Source organism: Colias philodice, chromosome 25 (genome assembly GCF_061535455.1).
Source record: "Colias philodice isolate Cphi_HAF_F1 chromosome 25, ilColPhil1 Martin Lab GWU primary, whole genome shotgun sequence".
Classification (NCBI taxonomy): Eukaryota; Metazoa; Arthropoda; class Insecta; order Lepidoptera; family Pieridae; genus Colias; species Colias philodice.
This window is the reverse complement of record NC_143110.1, coordinates 20,730-41,539: the sequence shown is the minus strand read 5'-3', so window position 1 is coordinate 41,539 and position 20,810 is coordinate 20,730. Positions and strand designations below refer to the sequence as shown.

The 20,810-nt window shown below is 37.3% G+C and overlaps 3 protein-coding genes and 1 pseudogene across 5 annotated transcripts; 3 read left to right on the top strand and 1 right to left on the bottom strand.

Annotated features, from left to right (window-relative positions):
* The first annotated feature begins 294 nt into the window (after positions 1 to 294).
* Positions 295 to 8,478, top strand: LOC149477120 (toll-like receptor Tollo; annotated as a pseudogene). The gene is made up of 4 exons (XR_016317601.1): positions 295 to 4,340; positions 5,298 to 5,398; positions 7,675 to 7,788; positions 8,339 to 8,478. The product of XR_016317601.1 is annotated as a toll-like receptor Tollo (transcript).
* LOC149477119 (uncharacterized) lies at positions 7,900 to 9,339 on the top strand. Its single transcript, XM_089711032.1, has 2 exons — positions 7,900 to 7,906; positions 8,352 to 9,339. The coding sequence occupies exons 1-2, from the start codon at positions 7,900 to 7,902 to the stop codon at positions 9,275 to 9,277; spliced, it is 933 nt and encodes a 310-aa protein (XP_089567158.1). The 3' UTR covers positions 9,278 to 9,339.
* A 2,460-nt stretch (positions 9,340 to 11,799) lies between these two features.
* Positions 11,800 to 14,887, top strand: LOC149477118 (uncharacterized). Its single transcript, XM_089710539.1, has 5 exons — positions 11,800 to 12,214; positions 12,979 to 13,179; positions 13,251 to 13,383; positions 13,543 to 13,684; positions 13,863 to 14,887. The coding sequence occupies exons 1-2, from the start codon at positions 11,975 to 11,977 to the stop codon at positions 13,135 to 13,137; spliced, it is 399 nt and encodes a 132-aa protein (XP_089566665.1). The 5' UTR covers positions 11,800 to 11,974; the 3' UTR covers positions 13,138 to 13,179; positions 13,251 to 13,383; positions 13,543 to 13,684; positions 13,863 to 14,887.
* A 262-nt stretch (positions 14,888 to 15,149) lies between these two features.
* On the bottom strand, positions 15,150 to 19,202 carry LOC149477117 (uncharacterized). 2 transcript variants are annotated; one of them, XM_089710537.1, is made up of 8 exons: positions 18,795 to 19,202; positions 18,655 to 18,703; positions 16,982 to 17,133; positions 16,293 to 16,472; positions 16,146 to 16,218; positions 15,954 to 16,052; positions 15,652 to 15,720; positions 15,150 to 15,444 (listed from the first exon to the last, which is right to left on the bottom strand). In XM_089710537.1, the coding sequence occupies exons 2-8, from the start codon at positions 18,692 to 18,694 to the stop codon at positions 15,164 to 15,166; spliced, it is 894 nt and encodes a 297-aa protein (XP_089566663.1). In that variant the 5' UTR covers positions 18,695 to 18,703; positions 18,795 to 19,202; the 3' UTR covers positions 15,150 to 15,163. The 2 variants fall into 2 exon arrangements, with proteins under 2 accessions (XP_089566663.1, XP_089566664.1); XM_089710538.1 differs by having other exon boundaries at positions 15,963 to 16,052.
* Between the last annotated feature and the right edge of the window lie 1,608 nt (positions 19,203 to 20,810).

Here is a 20,810-nt window from a genome sequence, read left to right as displayed (position 1 = left end):
TCCTACTTATCCTAAAAAAATCAAATACCTACGACAAATCACCAAAGCGTTAATTAATAAATCTCCGAACAATTAACAAAATAAACGAGACGCGAAGTTCACAGGCAAATGATATCATCCATTTATTTACATTTTAACCAGCCCTACACAGACAGAGACACACATACTCAAAAGCACATGTCAAACGAGGATAGAAAACACCCCATGACCACGCCCACAAACCAGCAGGCATCGGATTGGTTTCGAATCACAATCACATTGACACTTCGAGTTTAAACTTTAAGTCAGTCCCACCCCAGTCCTCGGCGCGGACGCACGCGTGACGTGTCTCGCACCGCAACATACTTACGATCTTGTCCAATTAGTGTTCGCGCGGAACAAGAGTGACTGGTTTCGGTTGAGAAGTAGTTCAGTTGCAAGTACAAACGATATGAACTTGTCGATAGAATTATATAATTATGTGCAGTTATAGTGCGGCGAATAATAAATGAAAGTATGTTCGAGTTAAAGTGAAGTTTTTGATACCAAAACAATGTGTATAATGTGGTTCACGAGCGCTCTTTTGGCGCTGAGCGCTGTTGTACCAGCCTGGAGTGCTTCGTTGTCGACAACAGGAGCTCGTTATCAGGCTCCTGACGAGTGTCGGTGGACCACCGACGATGAAGATGCCGGAGTGGCTTTACAGTGCAGACTTAGGACTATCAATAGCGAATTGGAAAATACTAATTTTAGTGCTATTCAACCTCACCTCACAGTACGCCTGCGATTAGAATGTAGCGACGCACTATTCTTTCAAAGCTCTCTATCTCCCGGCAGCTTTCGTCAGTTGGTAGAGTTAAGAGAACTAACGATCGAGTATTGTAAAATCGGAAATCTATCCGACGGCGCTTTTACGGGTCTTCGAGAACTAAGAAATTTAACAATACGAACGCACAACACAGATTGGTCTACTATGTCACTTGAAGTTACACCTACTGCGTTTTCAAGGGATGTACAAAGTTTAGAACGATTGGATCTCAGTGAAAATAACATGTTGACGTTTCCCGATGGTGCTTTATGTACGCTGAGGAATCTAGAGTACTTAAACATGACTGGCAACAGAATGAGAGATGTCAGTCATTTTCAGTTTTCGACGGCGCATCGTCACCCTAATGAAAAATGTGGTGATAGTACTTGATTTATCAAGAAATTTAATAGATATGCTTCCGCCAGGACTTCTATCTGGTTTAAAGCGACTGCAAAAATTACATATACATTCAAGGGAATGGATTAACATCTGTGGCAGATAGAGCTTTAGAAGGGCTCATTTCGCTAACAACGGTTAGATTTTCTGACAATCAGCTGACAAGCTTACCACCGGAATTATTTAGCGATACAAAAGAATTAAAAGAAATTTATCTCAACAACAATACAATAACTGTTCTCGCTCCCGGATTATTTAGCGATCTATTCCAACTTCTTGTCTTGGATTTATCTCACAACGAATTAACATCTGATTGGATAAATACATCTACTTTTTCCGGATTAAAAAGATTAGTTTTTTTTAGACTTTTCACACAATAGAGTTTCAAAGATGGAAATCGCTTTGTTTAGAGATTTACACAATTTACAAATATTGAAGATGCAAGATAACTTCATTGAACATATTCCAGAAAATGTATTCAGTTCGCTCGGCAATTTACATACGTTAATATTATCAAATAACCGATTAACAAACATTGAAAGTTATTCATTCACCGGACTGTCCGCATTATCCGTCTTGTCGATAGACAGTAACCGAATAACAAAGATACACCCGCATGCCTTACGCAACTGCACGTCTCTACAAGATTTGCATATAAATGGAAATAGACTAGATGAAGTTCCCATCGCTTTGAAAGAAATCCCACAACTTAAAACTTTAGACTTGGGAGAGAATTTAATAGTGAGCATTGAAAATGCATCTTTTATGACTATGCAACAGATGTACGGTTTGCGTTTAACCGAAAATAATATCGGGAATATCAGCAAGGGAGTGTTTGACAAAATGACTTCACTGAAAATTCTCAACTTATCTAGAAATAAAATCCACAAAATTGAAGCTGGCTCGTTAGACGGAAACGTGTATCTACAAGCAATCCTACTAGATGGGAATTACTTGACCGACATCGGCGGTCTTTTCGCAAAGTTACCTAATTTGGTATGGTTGAACATTTCCGATAATCGCCTAGAATGGTTCGACTACGCTATGATTCCGACTGGATTGCAGTGGTTGTATATTCACGCGTTAGCGTGTTCCAAGTTCAGCTCTCATTCGAGATTGAATCACAACTGTCGCTGAGCACTTTTGACGCGAGTTCTAACAGGCTAACGGAAATAACAGGAAGTGCGATACCGAACTCCGTCGAAATGCTATATTTAAATGATAATTTAATATCCAAAGTTCAATCGTATACTTTCTTCAAAAAACCTAATTTAACGAGAGTGGATTTATACGGCAATAAAATAACTAGTTTAGACCCGAATTCCTTACGAATATCCGCAGTGCCTCAAGATAAATCGGTGCCTGAGTTCTTCATAGGCGGAAATCCATTAGAATGTGATTGTACGATGGAATGGCTACAAAAAATAAACACTGGGAACAGAGCGCGAACACAACCCAAACTAATGGACTTGGATAGCATTTATTGTAAATTGTTGTACAACCGCGGTAACTCATACGTGCCGCTCGTGGAAGCCGCGTCTCATCAGTTTTTATGTAAATACGAGTTCCATTGTTGCGCCCTGTGTCACTGCTGCGATTTTGATGCCTGTGATTGTGAAATGACCTTCCCGAATAACTGCACTTGTTATCACGACCAATCGTGGTCCGCGAACGTAGTGGAATGCTCGAGCGCGGGATATGTGAACACTTTACCCGACCGAATACCGATGGAGGCCACACAACTGTACCTATCTCGACGGTAATGACATAAAAATGCTTCCAAGCCATGCATTTATCGGCAGAAAAAGACTAAAGGTATTAGGTATATCTAAACTCGTCTAACATTGAAACTATTCATAATCGCACTTTCAACGGATTGAAGGAACTGGAAATATTACATCTCGACTACAACAGTTTATCTACAATTGAAGGTCAGGAATTTGATGGATTAGATAACTTGCGCGAGCTATACATAAATAATAATAAAATAAAAAGTATTGGAAAAGAGATGTTCAATCACATGGCGCGTTTGAAAGTTTTACATCTCGATCACAACAGATTGATTACATTGACAGTGTGGCAAATAAATCCTTCCATAACATCGTTAACTCTTTCATACAATCCGTGGTCTTGTGACTGTGAATATACAGAGATGTTTCGCGAGTGGACAAAACGAGTGTCTTCTATAACTGACTTATCAAGTATTAAATGTATATACTCCCGCAACGATACGAATGTGACAGTGTACAATGACAGTATGTTCAGTGATCCCAACTCAGGTTTTAATATAATTGAAGAAAACGGAACAATTTGCACGGGACTTCCAAGTATAAATAATAGCATCAACGGAAACTTAACCGCTACAAAAACTATAATCACAACCGAAGATGTTCAAGATTACATTCCATTATTGGTGTCGACGCTCGGAGCATTTTTACTCGTATTATTTGTCGTCATGATAGTGTTTATATTCAGACAAGAAATGAGGGTGTGGTTTCACTCCAAATTCGGAATGAGATTATTCTACAAGGCGAGTGAGGTAGACCGTGACGATAGAGAGAAGTTATACGATGCGTTCGTGAGCTACAGTTCTAAAGACGAAGCCTGGGTCACAGAGAAGCTTGCGCCTGTGTTGGAGCGAGGCGACCCCGCCTACAAACTGTATCTGCATTACCGCGACTTTCCCGTCGGCGGCTATGTAGCCGATAACATACTTTGAGGCCGTTGAGTCGTCGCGTCGTACAATCATGGTACTAAGTGAGAACTTTATAAAGTCTGAATGGTGTCGATTCGAGTTTAAATCTGCGCACCATCAAGTGTTGAGAGATAGAAGACGGAGGTTGATAGTGATATTATTAGGTGAAGTACCACAAAAGGATCTCGATCCCGATATAAGACTGTATCTGAAGACGAATACGCATATACAGTGGGGCGATAAGATGTTTTGGGAAAAGTTGAGGTTTGCGTTGCCTGATGTGAGTAACAAGCAGCGGTGTAGAGGCATGCCGAGTCCTGGGGCGAGCGCGATGGCGATGCACCGACACCATCATCCCAGGAACCACCTGGGTGCGTTGCCACCGCCGCCGGTGCCCGGGGCGCACCCCGTGCTGCCGCCGCACCCGTCCCACGCGGCTCACCAGCTGCCCTCCCGCTTAATGTAAAGATTATAAAGCTAGCAATACAAAAATAATATTATCATTACATAATGTCTGGATTAGACCACTAACGAATGTTTAGAGGTGAATTTATAAATGATAATTAGCTGACACTAAAGTAAAAAAAAAAAAAAAAAAAACAACCATTTGACTTAAATACAATCACGATTCACAACGACTTCCATCTGATTGTTTCTATTTCTGTAATAAAAATGTTTCAATTCACATTACTTTTTACCGCGGAGAGATTAAATTGCTTTCCACTTCCAACAATTTCTAGTATTTAAACAATAAATTATATTGTTTTACCTCTACTGGTTTGTTTTTCGAATATAACGAGGGTCACTAGAAATAATTGGAATGTTAAAGTTTAATTTACTGAATGTTTGTTCAAGTTATGATATGTGCTAGTGTTTTTTTGTTCGTGAAAATTATCGACAAACTCGCGAGTGGTCTTGAAACGGTTTTTATAGGACTAATTGGTGTTGATTTTATTATTTTGCTTTATGCTCGTGTCCTCCCACTGTTTGTTTGTATGGACGTTGGGTATGCTTATCAGTTTTAATAATTAAATTAATTATAGAATACAGATGCATTTTCATGAATATTTTTGTGGTATTGTGAATACAATAATTTAAAATGTATTGAAATAATAGCAGTGTTTTTAAAATATTTTTTTAAATATGCGAATCTCGAGCATTATCATCGAAATTAATACTAAAAAAAAGATCGCGTCATGGCAATACCGTCACGGCATAGACTGAGGCGACGATTTTAGCATCTTTGAATCTTGCTAAAGAAGTTTCACTTCTGAGACGTGTGCTTGGCACACGCTCTTTTTTTACATAAATTTTCATTTAACAGTCTATATAAAAACATATATGCCTATGTCCTTTCCATGGCAACAATTAATATGAACTGATGATCACGCACTCTAATGATAATTTGGAAAATTCCAGGCACAAACACAGATGGGAACAGCTACCTCAACCGGCGGCCCATCCCTCCGCCCTCCCTCGGGCCCGGCCACGAAAGGATACCTATACGACCACCTGGACAGGTAAGTTAGAGGATAATCTATGTAAACAATGTCAAAGATTAATATTTATTCAATTAGGGATCTTAATATAATCTATGCCAATTCAATACCATTTATTCATTCAGTTAGATATACCTAGAAGCATTTTTGAATTTTCATGATGTTTTTTTTTTATTTCCGATTTACCACCGTTCTACATTTAGTCCATTTCCTTGTGCTAAGTATAGTATGTACAATCTGCATTAAAATTTCGTCAAGTAGGCAGTATAAGGTAAAAGCACCTAATACGGAGGTATTTCACAACATTTGAAAGTAACTAACAAAAATAAGCATTTGTAAGTCTTTCTTAAGGTGCCAAACAACTTTATCGTTAAAATTGGAACTTAAATTTTGTATTGCTGTTGAATCTATGTTTATTTTCATGATATTTCTTATTGAAAAAAAATATTTAAATAGTCAGGTCGATTTTCCCTAATACGGAGGTATGATTTTGGTCAGAGCCTATTACTGCGGTAGACGGCTCCTAATACGGAGGGTCAGAAATTATATTCATTGAAGTTCCGTACAAATAATATTTATTAAATAATATGAATGTGTTAGTAAAGTAAATTGTAAGTTTTTCATTCATTGACCATTGGTTTGATTACGTTGATTCACTTTTAATGTGTTTCACTTATGCTTTTGGTTTAATCAACAAAAAAAAAAACACGCATATCAAATAAGAATCCACAAAAAAAGACACAAAACTTCTTATTTATTTACGCAACCCTAAATCTGGTAATTTTATGATTTATGAATAGGGCCGTAATAGGAGATCATATTATAACCTAATACAGAGTTACCTGGAAATAACTACCACCGTAATAGGAAAACTACTCGTGTTTTTAATAATCCTAAAGCGCAATACACATTGAGCCCGCCGGGCCGCCGACATATGTCGGCAACTTTTTGTCGGCGGTCTAGTTGGCGGCTTCACTTATTACAAGCCGGAAAATTTGGTCGGCGGCATGTCGGCGGCTTGAGATGAGAAATTTATTTGGCAGTCAGTCATTGCCGGCAACTGAGCGCAGGCGTACCCAAGCCGCCAACATGACGGCGGGTAACACGCGCGGGCGCATGTTGCCGACATGATTCTTTTCATACAGGCCGCCGGGTTGTGTCGCCGGGCTTTGTCGGCGGCCCGGCGGGCTCAGTGTGTATTGCGCTTAATTCTGACCCATCAAAAATTCGATAAACAAGAGAATGTAAATGCTTAATCAAACGATAACAGTTTTTTGGCTCAGATGTGTAAAACTCAGATCAACAGTTATACAAAATAAATGATTTGTGATAAATTAAAATACACCTTCCTATTTTTACCGCTTCAAAGAAACAAACATTTTGTACTCAACCGTTTTCATATTTATCTGGATTTCTAATTAAGAACACATACCGCAGAATATGGTTTCTAATTTATCCGATTAATAATTATTTCAACTAATCTTGGAACTAATTCAATAAGTAAATAAATTGAAAGTTATAAACAATTAAACATGCCCAGTATTTTTCCTATTTCGGAGTTATACCACCGTATTAGGATTAATCTATAAAATTCGTATCGTATTACGGCGGTATTTTATTTCTTATTTTTTGGGTAAAAAATGACTTACAAATATGAAACAAGTTATTTAAATAGTGAGTGTAATAGTACGAAAATGCTATAAACAATTCATATACAAACTTGAACAGCTTATTAATACGAAAAACTTAGTTAATAAATATTAGTGTACTTACTTTTGTTGTTTCGCGTTTGTATATGGAAACACCTCTCACGTCGATGCCGTTACACAGATTGATTGATTTTGTTGTGTTTTCTATGTGCTATTCTTGCAAACGTTAGTTAAGTCATGAAGTGATAAATTTGGAATAAATAGTTTACGTTTTGGTGTACTTAAAATTAATAAAACAAGAATAAAACACGAAAATAGAAATACCACCGTAATAGGAAGCGATTTTGACTACCGCCGCGCCGTGGAGCCTTTACCTTAGTCACAGTATTACAATATTATTATTGTAATACTGTGGTATAGTAATGAGTTCCATGGTCAGATAATTGAGTATGAAAATATGATGTATTTACCATTTAGGTATATCTGGGTTGCCTGGAAGAAATCGCTGATAAACGATAAGGATGACTATTACAAATAATTCTTGTTATTGTTAATTGTTGTTATTGACCACGTGACCACGCTCTCTGTGGTATCGAATGAAGAAATCGTGTTTAAAATCTGTTAAAAATATTCCAATTGCTATTCCAGGAGATATCGTCCCCGCAAGTGCCAGCCCCTCCCCCCGCGCCGGTCGTTCCGCCGCTGCCGCCCGCCGGCCTCGAGCCGCACAAGAAAAAGGCCCTTAATACTCCTAGCCATAAGGTAGGTTATTCTGTAAAGGCTAAAATTTATTACGAAAATATTTTTTTTGTTAACGCTCTTTGAGTTTAATAGTGTATTTCTTTCTTTCTACTTGTTAAGGTTGGTTGTTAAATGTTTAGTTAAACAATATTATATCGATAGAGAATTTGAAGAAAATTTGCTTAAAATATTTTTTCAATTTATTCTAAACTTATTTATATATAGACAAGCTTTGTTAGAAAAACTTTGATAACTTTATTAAATGCTTTGATAAATTTTTCATTTCATAAAGTTTAGAAACTTCTACTTATTTGTTGTTATAGAAAATAGGATTTATTTTTTAAAACTCTTGAAAAAGCATCTACCTATACTGTTTATTTATTTATTTAATAACAAGTAATTAACAGGTTTTACCCCAAAGCATTACATGTTTAGTTTTACACAAAATATTAAAAATAGGATACAATTTTCATTAACTATCGACTTAAGCATTTAAAAATATTGAATTTATATGTATTTATTTATTTATGTTTGATGTGTGCTAAATTTTATTTTTTTTAATTAATTTCAGCCTGATGAACTAGACGGTGACAAGCATGGCACGGATCAAGCAAACTTCACCGACTTCGTTCCCAATTCCCTCAACATCCCCACGATATCCGGGATCCTGTCCGGCTCCAACGGCAGAAAAGAAGACATTCCTGATGTCCTCCTACGAACCGTCACAGCTAAACCTCAACACAACCAAGAGAAAACATCCAAAAACGATGTCTTCGTAACAAAAGATGCAGGAGTCACCATCAGCGACAACAAAGATGTCTCCACAGAGGGCGTTCTCGCCGTCCTAGACCCAGAAATGAACAACCTAGATAGACCGCTAATTATAGACCAAAACGGCGAAACCAACACGCGGCGAAATCTCCAATACGCGACTAAAGATAAAAACGACAGTAGAAAAGATTACACCCCAGCTACCACGATAGGTTTCGAGCTAAAAGACCCTGAAATGTCCACGGAGCGATATCATAACTTAGCCAATGTAAACTCAGATAAAAAGATTCTCAAACAAGATACGAAAAACAACGGGCCCGTGCAAAGGGCCGGCGTCACGTGGCCGTTCGCGTGGAACGTGCACATATATCTAGCTACCGTCATGTTCACTATATTAGCCGTGTACTCAATATTCAAAATCATCTGCTACAATAAGTTCACTCATCTCTTCACTCAGTACTACTTTATCATTTTACATTTGATATTAGTGTTCGTTTGTTTAATGAGAATATTCTACATGTGCTACGATCCGTATAATATTAACAACTCGCTGCCGATATTCATCAGTGAGATTCTCTTGCACGTGCCAGAAATATTCTTAAGCATAGCGTTCTCTAGCACGATACTGTTTCTGTTGACGATAAAGTTCTCCATTTCTTGTCTGAATATAAACACTATCATGACGACAAATAATACGAGTAAAAATGCTCCGAGCGTCGACACCAATAATGGAATGTAATCTTGAACATCTTCGGTTGTGATTATAGTTTTTGTAGCGGTTAAGTTTCCGTTGATGCTATTATTTATACTTGGAAGTCCCGTGCAAATTGTTCCGTTTTCTTCAATTATATTAAAACCTGAGTTGGGATCACTGAACATACTGTCATTGTACACTGTCACATTCGTATCGTTGCGGGAGTATATACATTTAATACTTGATAAGTCAGTTATAGAAGACACTCGTTTTGTCCACTCGCGAAACATCTCTGTATATTCACAGTCACAAGACCACGGATTGTATGAAAGAGTTAACGATGTTATGGAAGGATTTATTTGCCACACTGTCAATGTAATCAATCTGTTGTGATCGAGATGTAAAACTTTCAAACGCGCCATGTGATTGAACATCTCTTTTCCAATACTTTTTATTTTATTATTATTTATGTATAGCTCGCGCAAGTTATCTAATCCATCAAATTCCTGACCTTCAATTGTAGATAAACTGTTGTAGTCGAGATGTAATATTTCCAGTTCCTTCAATCCGTTGAAAGTGCGATTATGAATAGTTTCAATGTTAGACGAGTTTAGATATAATACCTTTAGTCTTTTTCTGCCGATAAATGCATGGCTTGGAAGCATTTTTATGTCATTACCGTCGAGATACAGTTGTGTGGCCTCCATCGGTATTCGGTCGGGTAAAGTGTTCACATATCCCGCGCTCGAGCATTCCACTACGTTCGCGGACCACGATTGGTCGTGATAACAAGTGCAGTTATTCGGGAAGGTCATTTCACAATCACAGGCATCAAAATCGCAGCAGTGACACAGGGCGCAACAATGGAACTCGTATTTACATAAAAACTGATGAGACGCGGCTTCCACGAGCGGCACGTATGAGTTACCGCGGTTGTACAACAATTTACAATAAATGCTATCCAAGTCCATTAGTTTGGGTTGTGTTCGCGCTCTGTTCCCAGTGTTTATTTTTTGTAGCCATTCCATCGTACAATCACATTCTAATGGATTTCCGCCTATGAAGAACTCAGGCACCGATTTATCTTGAGGCACTGCGGATATTCGTAAGGAATTCGGGTCTAAACTAGTTATTTTATTGCCGTATAAATCCACTCTCGTTAAATTAGGTTTTTTGAAGAAAGTATACGATTGAACTTTGGATATTAAATTATCATTTAAATATAGCATTTCGACGGAGTTCGGTATCGCACTTCCTGTTATTTCCGTTAGCCTTTTAGAACTCGCGTCAAAAGTGCTCAGCGACAGTTGTGATTCAATCTCGAATGAGAGCTGAACTTGGAACACGCTAACGCGTGAATATACAACCACTGCAATCCAGTCGGAATCATAGCGTAGTCGAACCATTCTAGGCGATTATCGGAAATGTTCAACCATACCAAATTAGGTAACTTTGCGAAAAGACCGCCGATGTCGGTCAAGTAATTCCCATCTAGTAGGATTGCTTGTAGATTCACGTTTCCGTCTAACGAGCCAGCTTCAATTTTGTGGATTTTATTTCTAGATAAGTTGAGAATTTTCAGTGAAGTCATTTTGTCAAACACTCCCTTGCTGATATTCCCGATATTATTTTCGGTTAAACGCAAACCGTACATCTGTTGCATAGTCATAAAAGATGCATTTTCAATGCTCACTATTAAATTCTCTCCCAAGTCTAAAGTTTTAAGTTGTGGGATTTCTTTCAAAGCGATGGGAACTTCATCTAGTCTATTTCCATTTATATGCAAATCTTGTAGAGACGTGCAGTTGCGTAAGGCATGCGGGTGTATCTTTGTTATTCGGTTACTGTCTATCGACAAGACGGATAATGCGGACAGTCCGGTGAATGAATAACTTTCAATGTTTGTTAATCGGTTATTTGATAATATTAACGTATGTAAATTGCCGAGCGAACTGAATACATTTTCTGGAATATGTTCAATGAAGTTATCTTGCATCTTCAATATTTGTAAATTGTGTAAATCTCTAAACAAAGCGATTTCCATCTTTGAAACTCTATTGTGTGAAAAGTCTAAAAAAACTAATTTTTTTAATCCGGAAAAAGTAGATGTATTTATCCAATCAGATGTTAATTCGATGTGAGATAAATCCAAGACAAGAAGTTGGAATAGATCGCTAAATAATCCGGCTGCCTTATTACGGATCTTGCAGACGATCAGCAACAACCAAAAATTGCGCAATAGTTGTTGTCAATCGTCTATTTCATATTACGTAAAAGCAGACGACAAGCAGATAATCTGCCGTCAACAGTGCTGCCTCTGTCGAGCAACTGGAAAACTAAAAATGCAGTTGTCGCTAATGTAAACTCAAAGGTTGCTTTGCAAACGGTATTATCTATGACTTGCGACAGCCACACGACAGCAACTACCAAGCAATTGATTTGTCAAATATGCGACAGCTCTAATACTTGTTGTTGACTTGTTGCTGGTTGTAATAGGAACAATATAGTATATAAAAATCTCAAAATAAAATAAAAATTATAGTTTAGAAGATTGATTCTTATCTAAGATCATCGAATACTTAAAAAAAACTTGTTAAAATATATTACGGTAAGTGTGCAAAATATTTTCATCGGTCTAGAAAAGGTGTTCGACAAGTTTTCGAATATATTTTTACTAATAATTACATATTATATTTACTTTCGGGAATATTAATCATACCTTCTTAGACAGTTTTATATAAAATGGCACGAGCATTCTTATTAATTGAGGCACTCGAGGCCGAAGTTAGAAGACAAGAAGCTCATGATGTGGCTCAGTTACGGCGAAGTCTTCGTAACCAAGCAAGGACTTTGAGCATGACAGATGTTGAGTTCAAGGCACACTACAGAATCTCCCAAGATTCATTTGAAGAGTTGTGTTCTGAACTAGCTCCACTAATGGCTAGATCAAAGAGGCAAACAAAGGTTTCTGTAGAGTGTAAGGTAAGAAATTGTTATAAATTCTTGACTTGAATACATTCATAATATTGTTAGCAGCATTGTAAGACCATGTTTGTAGTCTGCCCATTTATTAAATTATAATAATCACTAGGGATGCATCGATACGCCTTATCGCCGATACGATACCGATACCGATACTCTTATAAAAATATCGGCGATACCGATACCGATACCGATACGCTTACTGTGAATTCAAAAATGAAGGTATAATAAATAAATCACAAGTCAGATTTTTCTTTTATTATGAAATTAGGCGATTAAAAATTTTAGTAATTAAAATTAACATTGATAAGATTTTTGTTTAAAAAACAAAGTAATCTTAAGTTTTGCGGAGAAAGGCGATTTCGCAAGTCTGTTTGAATAAGACCTGCGCTGGAAAACAGTCTCTCAGATGCAACAGAACTCATTTGGAAACTAAAGTACATCTGCGTAATTCTTTTCAAGTTTGGGCATAAAACGTCATTGCGCCAGAACACGAATGGGTCTGCATCTCTCGATATATTGGGACAACTCAACAACACACTCACAAGCGCGGGGTTTCCCCGAGCATAGTTCATGCCTCGTTTGCAACGGAATAGACAAGACAACACGCTCGTTTACACTACATTGCAATTGTTAAATTAAAAAGTATCGTTGAATCGGTTATTAAAATATCGTCGATACCGATATATCGGCTAACCCGAAGTATCGCCGATATATCGGTATCGGTATCGGTATCGGATGCACCCCTAATAATCACTTTTCAGGTCTTAACAGCTCTGTCTTTCTTTGCAACGGGTTCATACCAAAAGCCAGTAGGAATGAGCTTTTTGCATGGTTTAAGCCAGCCTAGTGTGTCAAATGCTGTGAGAGAAGTGACAACAGCACTAAACAATATTAATATACTGAATAAGTATAGGTATTAAATTTCCACAAACACAGCAAGAAAGAAATATCATCATTAACAAGTAAATTTCTATACCTATTTGATATGTACCATGAAAGTTTCACTTAACATTAATTTTGTCTATAATTCCAGATTTTATAATAAATTTGGAATTCCTGGTGTCCTGGGCTGTGTTGATGGTACACATGTGGCATTAGTGAAGCCTTCAGAGCATGAAGAACGTTTTTTTAATAGAAAACACTACCATTCTAGAAATGTTCAAATAGTGAGTACTTACTTAACTAAGCTTTAATTTATTTATTACCTATATTAATTATTTTGTACAAACCTTTTATTATTACAATTATTAAAAAACTGACTTGCACAATGTTTCTAATACTGTGAGAATAAAAGAATTAATTTCTTGTAAATAATGTTTTTTTAGATATGTGACAGTGATCTTAATATTTTAAATGTGGATGCTACTTTTGGCGGAGCTACTCATGATGCATATATTTGGCGCAATTCGGAAATAAATAATCATTTGCAGCAGCTTCATAATAATGGTGAAAGCATTTGGTTATTAGGTAATTATTTTTTGTATTGTTAATGTAGTATGTGTGTGTGTAACAGAATTAATGTTCAAAAAATACCTATTTACTAAATATTTTAATTTTATTATTTATTTTATTTCATTTTTAGATAGGTATCAATGTTGTAGTAATTTATACATTATAAAACACTGACTATGCTTTACATTTGCAGGCGACTCTGGATATCCACTGCGGCCATGGCTTCTGACTCCTATTGTTAACGCTGTTCCTGGGACTGCAGAAGAGCATTACACAAAATGTCCACTGCAGTGCTAGGAATACTGTTGAACGTTGCATAGGAGTTTTGAAAACTCGTTGGCGATGTTTGTTGGCACATAGAGTACTGCATTATGACCATCACACTGTGGCAAAAATCATAAATGCATGCTGTGTTTTACACAACATCGCTAACCAACAAGGAACAGAAGTCATAGAGCTATCAGATGAATATACTAGACATGATTCTGCTCGCCAAATATCTGACACCATCAGCATTGATGATGAAACACAACAATTAGAACGTGGTCGTTTACAGCGATCACTTATTATGCAGCGTCTATGGAGGGAGAGGAGACCATAGCCTTTATTTAGACAACTTTTTCTAGTATTTAAACCTAAGAATATTTATATATTTTATAAAGCAGAAACCAATGATGATATCATTGTTAATATTTGTGTGTGGTTAATAAATATACTGAAATAAAGGCACTAACTCACCACCTGTAATGTAACGTTACAAAGTCGAGCATTACATAGGTAAGCTAGGAAAAACTGTCATCACAAAATCGAACCTGAAATGTTAGATTATAGATTGTGAGGAAGCACCTTATTCAAAAAGTTTTTACTTGAACTATCTGTAGGTACTTACTAATAATTGTGTAAAGATAAAAATATTATACAATATAGCAAAAGTAGTTTATGATAATAAGTAGTTAATTTAATACTGTTCACTGATGATATTATTTTAAATTTAAGAGTTTTGTTTGGGCATAGGCAAATAATTGTTTAAATTTTTTCTGGTTATTATAATGTATCGTTATTATTTAGTTACTTATTTTTAGTTTTACAATTTTTAGATTATTAGAAGATTTAGATTATGTTTAGATTATAAATATAATGATTATCTTGTGTACTGAACCTTTCTATTTTTGTGGTGTGAATTGTGTGATGCAATAAACATGTCTATGTATGAGTCAATGTGTACTGAAACTGTAGGTATGTACCTTCTACCTTCATATTTCACTTGTATCGTGTAAATTAATTCAATTTTTTTATATCAGATATTTCAAATATTAATAACTATATTAGTAAAAAAAATGAAATATTTTCAAATAAAACAATTTTAAAAATGTGAATGAGAAAAATGTCACAATCTATAAGAATAATAATTAACAGGTTTTGAATAGTTAATGTCAAAAATAATGAATTTGGAATTAAAATAATGATAACACAAACAATTAAATAAAATAAATGTTATTTATTTTCTACACAATTTTTTAATAAATTCGTCAGTTCACGCAGCGCCTGAGCCAGAGTCTCTGTAAGGGCTAGCTGTCTGCGCGATACATCTAACTCGTCCCTCCTAGCCTCTGCAATAATTATCATTATTGCATCTACCAGCTTCTGCTCCGCGTCGATCCGTCTATTTTCCATATCAACGATCCAAGACGGGTCAACTCTTTGACGAGTCCTGAGATCAGATATATTTCGGCTCCTAACAGAGCTCCTGGGTAGTCGCCGTGACACTGGACTATCTGAAAAAACTAAATAAATAAATAAAACTAAATATTTTAAAGCATTCGTATTTCAACTTTCAGTTCATGGGAAGCAACACCAGCTTTCAAGTAAAAAAAAAAAAGAAAAATTAAAATTAGTTCACCCAGTCGATAGTTCTGACTTCTGACATCAAAAATATTAAAAAATAAAAGTGACAATTATTAGAACTATATCTCACCAGTCACCAGCATTTGATCTAGGACCCCGCCTCCTGTTAGGGTCAGCAGAAGCCGGTGCCTGCACTCTATCTGAAACTAATAAGATAGGATATTTTGAAGCAACAGTATGTTTGCAATTTTGAAATATTTGAATCATTTGTCAGGTTTAATACAATATAATAAATATTATAAATGTGAAAGTAACTCTGTCTGTCTGTCTGAATTTTACCTAAATTGTTAAGAGTTACATATAATAACAATTGATTGTTTAAGTAGGTATGTTTTTCTTATATTATTTAGGTAATGTAGATAGTCTAAGCTCAACTAACAAACTTTACCAGTATTTCCTCTCGTTGATGGTGATATTGGCGTTGTGGTCTGCCCAATATCTATGAGCTGTTCACTGGCTGGTGGTGGTGGAGAAGACTCTAAAATTGAAAGGGTTTTGGATAAATTACCTATATACTTAAGTAACAGATTTTTTTTCACTCCGAAGTTGGTTAAAATAAATGTCTGTTTACCTATGGTTATCTCTACACATTCAGAGGCTATATCCTCATAGATGGCCGAGGAGGTACTTGGTGTTGGTATAGGCTGCAATGCAAAAATATGATTATAATCATTATATATTAATTTCAAGGATAAAAGACTATTTTTTTTTCTCTTACAAATGCTGGCACTCTATGTTGAGTATCTCCATATGCAGCACCCTCTCCAATAATGGCCAACACCTTTTTATCAATTTCTGATAAGTCGTCTTTACAAGCCGGCCCACCACCAGTACCAGAAGCTGCCCGTCTTTGGGCTGATGCCCTTGCCTTTACCTTATGCTTCAGGTCAGCCCAATACTGTAAGCATAATGCATGCAAGCTTATTTAAATTTATTTGTTCGAAACCCACAGCTCTTAATATATAATATATTATATAGTTACTAGCGGCCCGCCCCGGCTTCGCCCGTGGTACATATGAAAAATAGATGTTGGCCGATTCTCAGACTTACCCGATATGCACAGAAAATTTCATGAGAATCGGTCCACCCGTTTCGGAGGAGTATGCAGACTAACATTGTGACACGAGAATTTTATATATAAGATATATATATATATATATATTATATAGTTTATAAACTTTTTTTAACCTTTTATAAACTATAATTTTATGCATCAATATGGAATTTATGTACTAAAAACTAAAAATGCAAGTAGGTAGGTATAGACAGTTATTTAGTATTTCTGTGGTGTAAAAATACACACATGGCGGTGTGAAATCAAGTGATGTGTTAGAAATACGAGCAAAAAGGATTCAAATTGTATAGAAATAGCAAATAAATAATTATTTATCAAATATACTTAGGTACACGTTTCCAGCGATATCCAGATTTTGAGGCACCACTGCCATGGGCGTTTAATTTGGAAGCTAGTTCTTCCCACTGGCGATCGACTGTTTCTTTCGATCGTGGACCCAAACCAATGCCTTTGGCCAGAGCCTGATGCTCCATTAAATAATTAACCCTTAAATTGATTTCGTCCGTTTTAAAGGACATAGTATTTACACACATGCTGGCGCTGTTACAGTAGATCTAGGCATTGCCAATCGGTATATTGGGAAGGTACTAGCTATGTCCTTCGCGTACATGCAGGTTTTGTTAGCGAAGCGAAGTACAGCCGCGAATGTTGACCATTTGAAATTTGCAAAAAACGGATCTTTTGACTCTCCTGATAAAATTGGTAATAAGTAATAACTGTAAGTATTTTGGCTATTTTGCTTATAATGTTATATTATTAGTTAGAATACGATTGTAAGTAAAGTATTTTGACATAACTTTTACATATTTTACAATATTTGGAATAAAAATCTTAGTTTATTTATGATGTCCCATAAAACGGACGTTGACAACTTGGAGTATAGACTAGGGTATTCTTCACATGTCCTATGTAGCGGACGTTGCCAATAAGGCCCTCCATTTTCAACGTCATCATTTTGATATATTTTTCTCTATTTTTATTATGTTTTACAGGATCATGACTTGACAATCAATAAAAAATTCCCTCACTACCTCTGGCGGAAGCTGAAGAGTCTGGCGTTGAGTTGAGATGACGATTTCGAAGGAAATGTAGACCTACGGGAGTGATTTCACTATGATAACAGCGTCAATTATTTACCCCCAGCACCATACTTCCGGAATTATACGACATATTGATTTGAGAAACAATGAAGACCCAAAAAGTCAGAATTTTTACCATCAACAAAATATTATTGCTGCAGAATTACAGCCATTACATGCGGTGCGAGATGAATCTTCCCTACTTCTCAGTAGTTCTTCAGCCACAGCATCATGTTACTTACCAGAAATACCACCCAATGTTTGAAAATTTAAATAATATTACCTTACAACTTACAAAAAAAATGGCAGCAAATGGATAAATATGCCTAAGAATCCAAAAAAAGCTATTTAAATTTCCTGTTTATTTTGGTACTTCAGGCATGGTATACGACTTCCTTGCATACGATGAAGCAAACACATTTCAATCTGTACAATTTAGTGAATGGGAAGAGGACTTTCTTGGTGTATTAGATAAGTTCTCAGGCTATGTAATACTATTTTCTATTCCAATTCTTAGCATATTCTTATGCTGTTATTTTTGGTAGGGTCGTTTTTTAAAATCCATTATTTTTAACGATATCGTTAAAGTTTTAACCAATATTTTAAGACAGATGTTTGAAAAGCTTATACTAGATCGTCCATAATTATAATTTGATAATAATTTTGAATTACAGAGTTGAAAATGTGCATTGTATTCATGTACCACGGTTGGAGGAATAATGTGCAATGTCCGTTACATGTGACGGTTCGAACATGTACATATAATTGGCAATGTCCGTTTTATGTGACATAGTGAAAACAATAGAAAAAATTAAAATTTTTAATTTTTTTTTTCATTTTCCTCTTTTCTATCCTAATTCCAACACATCCTCCAAATTTGGACATTATACACACAAGTTATCTAGGGGTGACAATTTAAGGGTTAAGGAGGTCCTCTAATTGAGACTTGGAAACTCGGTGTTCCATTTTTTTCAACTGAAAAATTCACAATATTTTGTGAGTAAACAAGTAACGTTTAATGCATATATTGTAACTAGCGCCTTCACAAACAAAGAGTTAGACTTACCTACTTGTGCAAAATTACGAAAATTGTAACACTAATATTCACCGCTGAGCACAAACTAAGACAAATCACATTCACGAACTTATTACTGAATACCTTTCCCATAACCCAGTAATAATATATTACGTTGTTTATGTGACAAGACCCACTTACAAGGGTTATCGCAAAAAAAATCCCTGGAGTGGTCATGCTGGGATCCATCCACTTCACAAGTTTCTTAACTTTCTTAATAGTTGTTTGCTAACGCAGATGTGACGCAGTTATGAGAGCGAGTATTGTTTAATGTTTACAAACATACGTAGTACCACCAGTTGCCACCTGATTGTGAGTGGCGCTGCTTTCCATACAAAATCAAGTGCATCGGTCGCAGGAAGCAGATGTTGTGCGACAGCGGCGCAACAGCTTACATAATACGAAATTTGTCGCTTGCTATCTGCTAATTTTTAGCTAATAAGGCTGCGGGAGCGAGAACAGTTATTGTATTGTTGTTGAGATAAATTTCTTTTAATTCTTTTGTATCGCTAAATAATTCCGGTGGTAAGCTTGTCAGCTGATTGTCAGAAAATCTAACCGTTGTTAGCGAAATGAGCCCTTCTAAAGCTCTATCTGCCACAGATGTTAATCCATTCCCTTGAATGTATATGTAATTTTTGCAGTCGCTTTAAACCAGATAGAAGTCCTGGCGAGGTTAGGTTAGGTTAGGTTAGGTTAGGTTAGGTTAGGTTAGGTTAGGTTAGGTTAGGTTAGGTTAGGTTAGGTTAGGTTAGGTTCCCGTGTGGAGTTTCTGGTCTCCCATCGGGCGCGTCCTCAGGTGGCGGATAGGGGGAGGCCTCCCAGATATGGGGGGTACCGGTGGTCTTGCCGGCGCGGACCAAAATCAGCGTGGAGGAACTCGAGGGCTACCACGTCCTCGTTGCATTCTCTGCTTTGCAGAGAAATTGTTGGGTTTGTTTTCGAACAGTGCTGCTTTTGCGGCGAGGTATGGCGACCAGTGGTTGCGGACGATTTAGTCCTACTGGACGACGGGCTGCTTTGCAGCGATGGATGGCGGTTGTATCAATCGCGGCGCGGCGGGCTGGGCGGCAGGTTTTTCTGTCGCCTGGTTAGAGGCTTCGGCCTCCCGTCGGGCAACCTGTTATCCGTCGTAGTGTTGTTGTCACGTCTAGCAGCTACGACGGACCAGGAGGCTTGCCTTAATCGGCTGGCCTGAGAGGAAGGACACCTCATCAAAAACCCTCAAATCCGCGTTGTAGTCCAGCGGCGTGGATTTCCTGTCCTTCTTGGACAGTTTGGCTCGGGAGAGCGTGAGCTTTTAGCTGTGTACACCCATGGATACCGCCCGACCTCCATGGTGTAAAAGGGTTATCCGGGTGCAGGGGGCACCGCCCGGATGGACGTTTTATATCCCCCATACTCGTGGGAACAAAAATGTCCTTTAACTCCGAACCGATCAACGACGACTTTAGCAAAAACACAATCATGGACACCGAAAACTTTTATGATATCGAAGATACTGACGGGAGTATGTCTCCGGCACGTGTCAAAACAAGGCGGGGCAGGGCTGTGCTGCTTTCGAGCTCCAGTTCTGTCAATAGCATTATTGAAATGGACGGAAAAGACAGGCTGTGGCGGAAGCGGACGCTGGACACCAGTTGTTCTGGTTCCGACACAGAAGATGGCACAGGGGTTTTTACATCCCCATTTATTAAGACCACCTCAAAAAGAGGGAAGGGCCGCCCATCGGGTTCAAGCGCCACTCGGCGCGAGGCCACATTCGATATGACGAGGTTGCGTAAGAGGGAGTTGGAGGCGCAGGCCGAGAAGGAGGTTGCTGAGTGCGCCGAGCGCATTGAAGTGGCGCAAGCTAGCGCTCCTCTCCCTCCCATTCCAGCAAAGACAAACACGTCCGAGGCTCTCAGTCGCCGCATTGCCGATGACCTGGCTGCAATCGTGAAGGTGATGACCAAGTCATCAAATCTCAAGGGCACTTTCAAAAAGGCCTTGAAATTGGCCCACGAT